The following is a 12239-nucleotide window of genomic DNA, read 5'->3' on the forward strand; positions in this document are numbered from 1 at the left end:
ACCAGAGGGTTAAGACCGGGGGTTAAGGGGTTTCATGTGAGTATCGTGCAGCCAAAGTTGCAACTCGAACTGGTTTTTCCACTTTGGCCAAAGCAATTTGGTGCCCGCTGCATAAAAACGCATAAATGCCGCTGCTGTTGCAAAAAAAAAAAGTTGCCTTTTCATATACACACACATGTAGATATTTTTCCCTCTGTGAGATACAACTTGTATATCTCCTCGACTTTGGTTGCGAATCTTGTGCCTGTTTTTTCACCGAAGAAAGAAAAGAGAATTTCTCGTTTGCAGCTTCTTATGTTCTCCCACTTTTCCGCATTGTCATGCAAAAGTTGTAATGAAATAACGGTAGGTAGATATATGTACGTAGGTGTCCCCATCTGCCGATGTCTTAACCCCTGTCGCCCCACATCCCGTTTGCCACCATTCGATATTCGCAGTGGAACAGCTGCAACATGCGATTTTCTCTTGCTTTTAACCCATGGCTGGCCTAATTTATTCATGTATGTTTTTTGCGGTGTTACTTATGCAAAGGAAATAAATTTAAAATGTGTTTTTATCTGACTCACTACAGGTTTTCCTTGAACGAAAATCATCTAATTATAAAGCAATAAATATCTGAGAAATATATCTATTGATTACACGTTATAGAAAGTTTTTGATATTTATTGCAAAGTATAAACTTTTCCTTTAGACGAATAACTCCCGCTTCATACAAGACGATTTAAAATAAATACCCATTGCTTAATAAGTTCCCAAAGACGATTAAATGAATACCATGCTGCTAGCATGGTGTTTAGTTAGATTGAGATTTCGATTAATTCGTTCTTCTACAGGCCTTTGAATGGGTTAAGTGTGCCACATAAATGTTGTCACGTTTCTCCCCACACCTCTCCACAAGATTTCTGATTTCGCGCAACTGAGGCTTCTTCGTTTCGTATTATTTTTATTCTTGGCCCAAGGAGCTTGCAACTTGGCCATCAATATTTCTCTGTATTCCTGCTCTGCGGACACACAGAAAACCAGTTTGCCGCACCTTAACCCACCGCTGGCCCCACGTTCGTTTTGCGCCGCCTTTAAATTGCAATCTTCTTCCGTTTCGTTGACTTTTGCTGTCTCAGACTCTGGGCTTTTGCTTTTATTTGGGCTTTGCCTTTGCTCTTGCTTTTTGGTAGCCAGGATAAACGGGAGCGCCGTTTAAAACAGATAACATTCATTGTAGCAGTAGCGGATTCAGACCCCTTCTCTTAACCCCTTAACACCTAACCCACTCTTACCTCTTTGGAATCGTTTGGTTTGATTTTTTGCTCGCAGCGATTTTTTCTCTGTTTTTTTTTTGTCTATCTGTGTGAGTCATAAGAAAATTATGTTGCATTTTATGGGCCAGGAGCAGGAGCGCACTTGCAGTTTTTATCGACTCTGCTTTTGGCCAAAAGCGTCTTAGAGTTGGCAAGGACCGAAGAAAAGGCCAAGTATTTTGTGCAGATAGCCAAAAACTGGAAACTAGTTTGACTCTTATGTGTGCTTAAATAATTATTAAATCTTTGAATTCTATATCATTTCATATAATTCATTTAAAAGTATCTTAATGCGAAATAAGTTTAGAAATAAGACGATTATCTTTTTAACTTGTACGTACTGCCCCAATGTTTTTCTCTGTGTGACGATTCTATAGAGCAGCCAACATTTGGCCGAAGCATAAAGACATTAAAGACAAGTCAGGCAGAGAGACAGAATGGAGGCGTTGAGATTGCGACTTTGGTGCAGTGCCAGGACAACAACCCGATTGCCGGCTTTAGAGTCCTGCTTTTGGTCCTGGCTGTGTGATTTGCCATTGTTCTTCGCCTCGTCCACAGGCTGCAGGCAAAATAATAAGACATAATTCCTAAGCTTCTGTTGGTCCTGCTTCTGGTTTTGGTCCTTCGTCCTTTGGCATCTCCTCGCCTTGCTGTGTCCACATTATGCATAACTTTGCAGACCTCTCACTCTCCCTGTATATTTATCCCTGTAGCTGCAATGAGGGCATTCCCAACCTTAAAGAAAATAGAAAAAATAATCAGAAAATAATAATACATATTTACTTTATCTGTGATTTTTACACTTTAAGGTAATTAAGCATTGATAGTTCGACTAACTTTTGTTGTGAAACAACAAGTAAAATAATAAGCCACTGCGTATCTAATTTCCGACTATAACGTACTGTAACTAGAATACAAAACATTTACTTCCAATTAAACTCTAAAATCTATGCCAACTTACTTTGTAATCAGTGTGTGAATGAGATAGAAGAGTAAAAGACAGAGACAGAGAGAGAGAGAGCGTAGGTATTTCTTACATTTTATGGCCAAATTCAATGCTGGTAATTAACTCTGAAAATCCAATTATGGCAAACTTTTCCCAAAGTCTTCGTAGCTCCACACATATACCCATCCCTCTCGTTTTCCACGACGCCGTCTCTTTCTTGTGCATGTGTCCTGACATGTGTGGCAAGGTGTCTGTGTAAGTGCGAAGTTGACGGGCTGAGATTGTGTGGGTGCATTTATAAGTGATATGCAGAACATGCAATTAACAAGGGCAAAATTCAGTGCCGTAGAATTGGTCTCATACTCGGGCTCTACACTGAAAATAAAATTAACTCGGACCTCACACGGTGTATCCGATATGTGGCAATTTGTATGTGTTCAATACGTTATTAAAAACGCTGCAACATATATTCATCTTTCATAGTTTCACTCTTATTTTTATCAGTGTACGCTGTTCGTTCCTATATTCTACGTTCCCTTAGTTCTCGAGTTTCCCCAAAGGCAGCCGCAAAAGGGCTCACAGCTTGGGTTTTCCCACCTCATCTGCCGCTTTGGCCCCTTTGCCTTCGTCATTGTTTCCATTTTAATATAATTCCCACGTCATAATTGCGTATTGTAGCTGCTGCAACAGAAGCTGCACTGTAGCAAAAGGTGTTGGCCTGAGAATTCTTGGCCCAAAGAGACAACAATGCCCATTGCAGAGGCCGTTGACCAAATGTTTCAGAAAATTTTCCAGCTCTTGCCATTCGGGCGAAATTCGATTGCTGCGTTTGAACTGAAATGAATATTTCCACTCTGCTGAAAATCTTGGAAAATACGAATTAACTAAATGATGTGTGATCTAGACTTTCAATTAAACGATATACGGATAAGAAAAAAAGGGGAATTAAACTTAAACGGTTCTTTATTTGTTATTTATATACTTTAAAGTGAATATGCTCCACTAAAATACGTATCTAAAATACGCTATTTAATGAGCAACTTTGTGTTTAAATGCAGAAATAATAACTTAGCTTTTTCGTTTGGTTCCATTAGCTTTTAGTTGCGATAAATTTGTTAGCTTTTGACCTAACTCTCTCCTGAGCGGAAATGCATTTTTTTTAGACTTTTAGTGAGCTGCCTTTGCAATCGTAGCTCCTTTGCATATTATTTTTAATTTCAAGCAATTACAAGAAATTTTTCTTTCAGCTTTTCCTTCGTGCGCCTTCTTTTAACGATAATTTAATTAGTTGCAAGTGGCTGGTTGGTTGGCCATTGCCTTTTTACCATTTTTGCATTCGCCTCATTAATTGCACTTAACATTTCGTGAATTCTTAATGTCGGACAATAAAAAGGAAGTAATCGAACCTGTAAGGAGGCGTTGAGATTTGCTCATTGTTCACTTATTTCATTTAAATGACGATTTCGGAACACATCTAAGCTGAAATTTTAAAAATATCCAAGCTAAGTTAGCAAACCAATAGCAAAGTAAAAGGATTTTAAACGAAAGCCTCACAAATTGTTATATGTTCTTAGGGAAATGCACATTTCACATCTTTTTAATAGTTGACCCAACATATTCAGAAGCATAATTCAGTGGAACAGGACAACATCTGGCAATTTGCCTAAGTGCAGCGAGCTGAACTTCTTCGTCTCTTTCTCTGTCTAAAGTTTTTAATTAGAAACGCATCCTGTGAAAATGGACAGCGCGAGCTCTCTCGCTCTCTCTTTCTTACCCCTGATTTTCCCCGGTTTTCCCTGCGCTTTCCCTCGTCACTCGTCCCGCTAAGCAGTCAAGTGAAATGAGCAAAGAAATGCGTTGACAACCAGGCCAAAAGCTCCACAAAAGTAACTTTAATGGCAGACAGAGACGGCCAGAATAAATGAATGAAATGGGCACAGCGCCCAGGACGCCCAGGAAAAATAACAAGAAACGAAACTTTTGACATAAATTCCCGGCCCAAAAAGATAGAAAACTCGGGCGCAAAATGGGAAGTGAAGGCTCCTTTGGCCGCGTGGCCAGAGTTGCCACCTTGACGTGTGATGCTATTATCCATCGGATTAGATAAGGATATTTAGGGGCCTTCAGCGAAGTGCCAAATTAATTTTAATGCGATTTTCATGGGCTGCATAACTTTGGGACTTTAACGACTATTGGCCCTAATGCAAATCCCGCGAAACAGACCGAAACAATCTTTAAATTTGGCACAGTCTGAAATACAGTCTGGAGCTGCAGCTCAAATACAAAAATTTATTGCCTCTCAAACACTTTTTTGCGCTTTTTTTCTGGAGTGGCTTAAACGCCGCCTCATGCATATTTGATGCCAAATATAAAGCGGCTATAAATTCCACTCGAAATTTACGCGCCAAAGTAAGAGCAATACGCCAGGGGTCGACGAAAAAAAAGGAGAAAAAGTGAGCAGCAGAGCGAATCCTTGAATCCTTGGGATACGCATGTGTTCAAGGTGCGCTTAAAGGTAGGCAATGTATCTGAAACTTTGTCGCCCAAGCATGTGAAAAAGTTACTGGAAATTGTTTTCATTTTTCTTTATTCGAAGCACTCCCTTTCATTTTGTTCCATTTTTTTCTTGACAAGTTAGGAGCTGAGTTGTTGAGGTAAACTGCATTATTAAGAATTAAACAAAATTCCTTGTGCTTTGTTTTTCTTACGGTCTCTTTTATTTTAAACCGATTTTTCTGCTTTTGGTAAAGAAAAAGCAGCAGCTGATAAAATTTTCATGGAACCAGAGAAAGTTCTTATGTCGTCGGTTTTATTTTCTGAGCGGGGTATAGGATTGGAGTGAAAAGTTATGAATCTTTTCGATTTAGGTCTTATGAAAATTTGATTAGGTGGTTTTGTGGTGTGGTTAAAAATTAAAAATTGCTATCTTGAGAATTGTGACAAGGCGAGTAAATTAATAATATTTATTTGCTTTTATTTATCTTTTCAGCACTAGTAGCTCTGAGTTCCACGATTCTGGCCGACGAATCTATTGACACACGTGAGAACGCCGACTTAACCCTCAAGTGCCGATTTAACGACAAGTATGAGGCTAATGACTTCTCCTTTTTCTGGACCCGCTGGACAGCGAATCCCGCCCAATTCGATAACGTGGCCATCGGAGAAGTGCAGTTGAGTTCCGGCTATAGGTGAGTGATCCGCAGCAATATCATAAGCTTAGTTAATATTTACCTGTGAAGTACAAATTTCAATGTATAATGGTATCCATACTATCGATGGTGTCTACTATCGATGTTTCATCAACCCTAGTTGGTAACGGATATGAAAAAGGCGACCTGGCAACAAGCATGATAATTGCGGAAAAGACTGGCTTTGAGGGATGTTAAATGCTGGCCATAAAGCTGATGTCCTTAATGGGAGTATGTGTGGGGTCATAAAGTGAATCGTGGAGGGAAATCCCGCAGTCTCTGTCCTTCTGCGGCATTAACGGTTATCCCTTTGCCGACCAGCACAGCAAGTACAGTTTATCCCGGCAGCAGCAGTTGGCAGCCATTTGTTAAGTTAATTAAATGTTTCACACTCCTCTCTTCGCCCAACCGACCTGGATAATGCGATTTATGCATGTGACTGACTGGGCTGGCAACTTAATTAAAATCAAGTTCTTGGCAGTTTAAACAAATGTCGGGCGGCTGAAACGGTTAGCTCAGAACGTTGCTACGGCTTTGCATTTGCAATGGAATATGATGGTTAATTAATAGGAAAACCGTCGTTAAAGTGTTATGACTAACGCATATAGTACGTTACATGACAGTCAGACTATCTTAGCATAGAGCAATTTTTTAAAGTCATGTATGAAAATACGAATGGTGCTGTGCTTTCAAAACTATCGTTTAGTGGGAAGTAAAACCTTGGTTCCTTGACTATTTTTGTGTCCCACCAGGTTTCTCATCAAAGCATATTTCTACGATTAATTGCGATCCGTGAGGGCATCACTATTGCCCATGTCCTGCCTTAAGCCTTAATGTCAAAGCCGCGTGTTGCATGTTAAGACTTGCAGATACACACATGGCCTACCGCCTCCTGGTGTTTGTGTTTGTGTTTATGTTTCATTTTCATTGCCCCCCTTGTATCCCCAGATTTCAATTGTATTTTTATTTGCCTGGTGCCAGCGACTTCCGTTTCCCGTTGGCCGCCTGCTTTTTAATGTTCGGTTTGGTTTCTTTATGTGGAAACGCATAAATTTTAAGTGCCAACTGTGCCACACGGACCTCCATCTTCTTCCTCTTCTTCGCGAGAAATGCAACCCTCCGTCCGTTCCATTCCGTGTCGTTGCGTTTCCGTTTCATTCCGTTCCGTTTCATTCTGCATGCAGCTTGCCAAATAAAATGGCCACATGCCAGCGTTAGTATAACGCCATATACATTTTATGGCTGCACTGGGGAAAATAGCTATGGAAAGAATAAACAAAAATTCATATCATTATACTTTGTGTACCTTTAAAGAAAATTGTATATGTGGTTTAGAATTTTTTCTAAAAAGTTCTGTGAAATTGTAACATGAAATTTTACTTCTAAATTTTCTATCTGTACGCATTGGTATGAGTGTGGGCATAATAAAAGCAAATCAACAAATAGAAAAGCGGCGTATAGAGGCGTTGAGGGGCCAAAGAAATCGCGCTGCGGGCACAGGCGAATTGTAAAATATATTTTTACTGCAATTTGTGCCGAAAGCTAACAAGGAGCCGAAAACAAGCAGCCAACAAGGACAAATAACAGGACGAGAAACAGCAGCCAGGACACGAGAACACGGCTCAAGGAGGCTAAAACGAAACTGGCCACATAATGAAGGCGAAGATAGTACCCAACCCGAAAAAAACCCCCTGGAAATTCCTATCTGTGCAAAAGTGAAATTACTGCAAATTTGCTGGCAATGCCAAACAACACACACAAAAAAGAAAGAAAAAAAAGGAAATAAAGGGAATTACAGATTTTTTCTCTGGGCCAAAATGTCGCGACAGGTCGAAGGGAAAAAGAAAAGCTCTGGGCTAATATTTCGCTGAACATTTAATTTAACGAGACATCAGGGGAATGCTCTTCTCACAGAGATTGAGAAACAATGAGACCGGCATTTAGATGGCAGGAGACCGAGGGAAAACGATTCCCTCGAATGCCAAATTGTACATGGAAAGGAATTATTTCCGGGGAACGTATACGATTGCTGCATACTTGGAAGAAAATATGTTGGAATATCCATTTTCAGTAGCTAAAATCTGATCATGTGGTTTGCCATTTCACGGAATTTTCAGCTGGTGATCCAAGTACAATTTAACTGAATGAAACATTTGAGCTCCAGTTTTTATATCTCTACATTTATGCGCCTTCCGTTTAGGCGAATAATTGGCGGCCGTTTAAGGATGTCCTCTGTCCTAGTACAAAAATTGAAAAAAAAAAGTTTACTTTCTGCTCAGAGGGAGCAACAAAAAACGCGAATCGAGGGCAGCACTGTGGTAGCAACAACAAATCACAAATTGCAATGCAGGAGAAGAACTTTTTGGGGAGCAGGCAGGGAGGGATGATATAAATAAAGCCAGGGGACTATTGGGGATAAACTTGAAAATTGCAACAAGAATAAGGCAGCCGGGGGCCTTTTGCTTATCCCTCTGGAGTCCATTTTTTTTTTCTAACGCTCAAGGACACGCGTCCTTCCTCTCTTCCTCAATTTCCGCGGCTCGTTTAAAGCGCTTTTCATTTGCCGATAGGAGGTGGAAAATTGTGGGGATTCCCCAGAGCGACGGCAATGACGATGACGATGACTGCGCTTTGCCAGCAGTTTTTATAATTTGCACTTTTTTTATTTCCACCGAGCACGTGTCCTGAGAATTCTATCTATCCCAGCTGCAAATGAGCAAATCGCCAGAGACTTGGCCCCAAAAACTGTGCGGAAAGTGGGCAAGGCAGGGGAATCAGCTGCAAATAGAAAAATGCTCGTAGTAATAAAAAAAAAATCAACTAGACAAGGAGGGACAAGAACACGCGGTTTTGGGCGGCAAAAGAAGGTTAGCGGGCATGTCTGTGGAGAGTTTAGTCAATTCGCCGTCTGCTGCAGAGTCAAAAAACGGAGTATATTTACTAAAATGTAGTTAGAATAACTATATGGAACTGGGAAGTGACTAGTCAAGGCTTAGTTAAAAGCTTAAGTCATATATACTAATATTTATTTACTTCATAGCAAAAAATCTTAGATTTTAGAGGTAATGCCTATATTGCGTTAATTTATCATTAAGCTTTATATGTAACTTAGTTACATATACATTTCATATTTCATATACTTAAGTATATGTAATGTAGCTTTGAATTTTTTTGAGTGCATTTTACGTTGCCTGCTGGATTTCGTTTGCCACTGTTTTTCTTCTTTACCCAGAATTTTTTGGCCTGTCTGCGCGTTCAGTTTAGGGATTTCAAGACCATGAGACCTGGGCAGTTTCAGTATTTTTTCGTCCTGCTGCGGTTTGCTGCTTGGCAAATTAAATTTTCACACAAACGCGTGTTTTATTTTCCTTTTTTTTCCCATGGCACTGCGGTTTTTGGCAGCAATTAGCACAAGAGTGAAATGAGTGGGTAAATAAAACGAACTGGCGACCGAGCTAATCAGTGTGAGCCCTAAGCCAGGCCAATTAGAATCGCAAAATTGTCTAGACCAAAAGTGCACAAAGCTAAGATGTCTCAGAATATCTGACGCAAAAGTGCCACCCACCTCGCTGAAAATCCTCGAGATGAGAACCAATTTCAGTGTCAGTCAAAAGTCCACTTGCAGCTTGACAAACGAACTCGGAAAACTCAAAGTCTCTGCAAATGGAAAATGAAAATTTTATCTGTGGGCTGGCAGCGTGTAGAGGGGCGGAGGGAGGGGCATCTTGTTTGCCAATCTAATAAACTGCTGACTGGCCAGCGAGGAAAAGCCAAGAATCCAGCGAAGCGCATTCGGGCGGCATCAATTTTCAGTAGTTGTCCAGGACAACGACGATGACGACCAAATAATCATCGTCATCCTATTGAAAAATTGTGAAAAATGGCAGCACCCCAGAAAAAAGAAATCGTAAATGGAGGACACTGAAGTGGCCTTGAAATATTAAGACATTGGCAAAATGAAGCCAAGATAAATGAAGGAGGGGCATGAATGTCGGACAGAAGCCAAGGGAAGAAAATTGACAAACTTGTCCCTTTTTGCTTTCGACAGATAAAAGGATGCGAATTTTCTATATATTTCGTAGTTAACTTAAAACTTGTTGGGCTTTAAGATTGCGGGGCACTGCAAAGTCCGAATTAATTATTCATTACTAAAATCACTTTAAATTTAATTAAAACGGAAGTATACCACAACTTAAAAACCAACAATTAAACACTAAAAGAACTCATAGTTCTGGTCACATGCAAACTATGAGAAAATAAATTATATTTACTGCTTCACTATTTGTATATTTGAACAAGAAACAATGAACTCTTGCTTATTTCGTTCTGCATATTGAATAATAATACAAAGAAAAAATTGATTTTCCAATTATAAAATTTTTTGCAATTAATTTGGTTTACGAGGCTGCAAAGCAATTACGCCATAAGAGCCCTCAAAGCTTAATAGTCCGGCACATAAAAATAACAATAAGGTAAACATTGGTAAAATTCCAAAGACTGTGTGAAAATTACTTTCCTTCTTTCCCTGTTTACCTTTCACTTGAGTTGCCTGTGTCTGAGAACCCAGGTTCTTATTGAAAATTGTCTAGGAAAAATATGCAAACATTTATTCGAACGTTGATTTTATTTATATTGGTCCTTCGTCGCTTCGCCCCCTGAAAACTCCTTGTCGTGTCTCTCTCCTTCCTCGTCAAATATTACCATTTCGTATTTATTTATATTACGAGCGTTTAAAGTTTGGCCACCTGCGGGCAGAAAACAGGAAGCAAATCAAGGACAAGAGTGGGAAAATCCAATATTAGCACAATTAGTGACGGCCACTGAAGAGTCGGGAGTCGGGCATGGCGCACAGAAGTCGCCTGCAAGTTTTCAAATAAAAATAAATTGATTTCGAGGCAAATGGAAATTGATTGACTGGATTTTGACATTTAACCTTTGAAGCTTGTTTCCTCTTCCGGTTCTCCGAAAATTACCCGCAAAACGCAGCGCAAGCATTGCTTTAATTTATATTTTAAAGTACTTAAATGCATAGCTTACTTACTTATGTTATTTCCCTTCTACTTTCCAGACTCGACTTTCAACCGGAGCGTGGCATCTACGATCTGCAGATCAAGAACGTGTCCTACAACCGCGATAATGGACGCTTCGAGTGCCGCATCAAGGCCAAGGGAACGGGCGCGGACGTCCATCAGGAGTTCCACAACCTCACGGTGCTCACACCACCACATCCACCCGTGATCTCGCCCGGAAACATTGCCGTGGCCACCGAGGATAAGCCCATGGAGCTCACATGCAGCAGCATCGGTGGTTCCCCCGATCCCACCATAACGTAAGTTCGGAATATATCTAAACCTAGTTGAAGTTGACTCACATTTTAATCATTTATGTAGTTGGTATCGCGAGGGTTCCAATGCTCCACTGCCAGCGACGGTGCTGAAGGGCGGCACCAAGGATCAGCCCACCAATGCCACACTATCCATAATTCCTCGCAGGGAGGATGACGGTGCCAAGTACAAGTGTGTGGTCCGAAATCGCGCCATGAACGAGGGCAAACGATTGGAGGCCACGGCCACATTGAATGTAAACTGTGAGTAGAAAGATCTTCAATATATATTTCATATTTGCGGCATACTCAGAGCGTTAGCATCTTCGGCAATCCAATGTGAAATAAACAAGGGAGTCCATTTAGAGTGCCATTAATACAACCCTCAATGAAATATAAGCATAGAGATACGATGCGCCCACTTGCAATCCCCCTGGTAATCTTTGCAATTACTCACACCCAAACCACTTGAGCATCATTAATAATTTCCAACAGTCTGACATGGAAAATAATTTCCATAAATGGCGAGTCTTGACCATTGCTAATTAGAGCCAAATGGGGGGGAGTCTTTTGGTATTTTGTAGTGCTTTTCCACGCGGAGTCATCCATCCGACAAGTCGACCTTCTCTTAATTTGCATGCTATGCGGCAATTACAACACCATCTGAATATCTGGAAATTAGCATAATGTAGGAAGGAGACAATGAACAGCCAGTCCTCGGCGTTTAACCCTGTGTTTTTCGCATTTCCCATCGCAAATGCACATGACACATTTCGTTTAAAGTATTTAGATGCAACCAGCCACACCACGAAACACACACCAGCAATACACCAGCAATACACCAGCAGTAAACAGCAACGAGCAGCACGACCGGCAATCGCATAATCGCATATATCTTTTTTAAAAAGCCAACAAAACCCAGGCACATAAATTACAAATGCTGACCTGAACCGACGACCTGCTGCTGACTGAACGCAAGTAATTAGAATACAAATTTATGTGCCACTCGTCGCAGTTGTTGTTTAATTGTTGTTTTTGTTGTCGTTGCTGTTGGTGTTGTTGTTGTTGCAACAAGTGGCGGTGTATTAGTGAAACTGCGCCGGTGTGTGTGTGTGTGACCTAGCTAGCTGTTAACGCTGGCTATTAGGGCTAATCAAAAGGCAAATAAAGTGAAATATTGCCTCGGTCGCCGTGGCAGGGCAATCGACTGTTTGGGCCTACACTACACCTGTGCACAGAGCGAAAAAAGATGTTAGAATCACTTTAAGAAGTATGTATAAAATGTATGTTGTTAAGAACTCCTGAAGATCCTTACCATTTACTTTAAGCATGTGCAAAATTCCTTAAAGCGTAGAAATGCATATATTTGCAACTAATGTGCCAAGTATGTTTTTCACTGTAGCATTGGCTTTATAGCCCTACTATTACCTATCGCCATGGCTATCAACTGTGTAATTAATTCAAAAACAACGCACACATGCAGAGGC

At 40.6% G+C, this 12239-nt stretch overlaps 1 protein-coding gene and 1 long non-coding RNA gene across 4 annotated transcripts in view; one reads left to right on the plus strand and one right to left on the minus strand.

The window, feature by feature from the left end:
• Nucleotides 1-12239, plus strand: part of LOC6526791 (Down syndrome cell adhesion molecule-like protein Dscam2) — an 82614-nt gene that overhangs the window by 35414 nt on the left and 34961 nt on the right. For both annotated transcript variants that reach the window (XM_002087858.3, XM_039371588.2), the window contains exons 3-5: nucleotides 5231-5429; nucleotides 10498-10758; nucleotides 10820-11016. In XM_002087858.3, coding sequence (XP_002087894.1) covers nucleotides 5231-5429; nucleotides 10498-10758; nucleotides 10820-11016 — 657 coding nt within the window. The remainder of the gene's footprint in view (nucleotides 1-5230; nucleotides 5430-10497; nucleotides 10759-10819; nucleotides 11017-12239) is intronic.
• LOC120320819 lies at nucleotides 1541-4541 on the minus strand. 2 transcript variants are annotated; one of them, XR_005560393.2, is made up of 2 exons: nucleotides 2133-4541; nucleotides 1541-2030 (listed from the first exon to the last, which is right to left on the minus strand). It is a non-coding gene; the product is annotated as an uncharacterized LOC120320819 (long non-coding RNA). The 2 variants fall into 2 exon arrangements; XR_005560394.2 differs by having other exon boundaries at nucleotides 2097-4541.

The sequence above is a fragment of the Drosophila yakuba genome, chromosome 2L (assembly GCF_016746365.2).
Source record: "Drosophila yakuba strain Tai18E2 chromosome 2L, Prin_Dyak_Tai18E2_2.1, whole genome shotgun sequence".
NCBI lineage: Eukaryota > Metazoa > Arthropoda > Insecta > Diptera > Drosophilidae > Drosophila > Drosophila yakuba.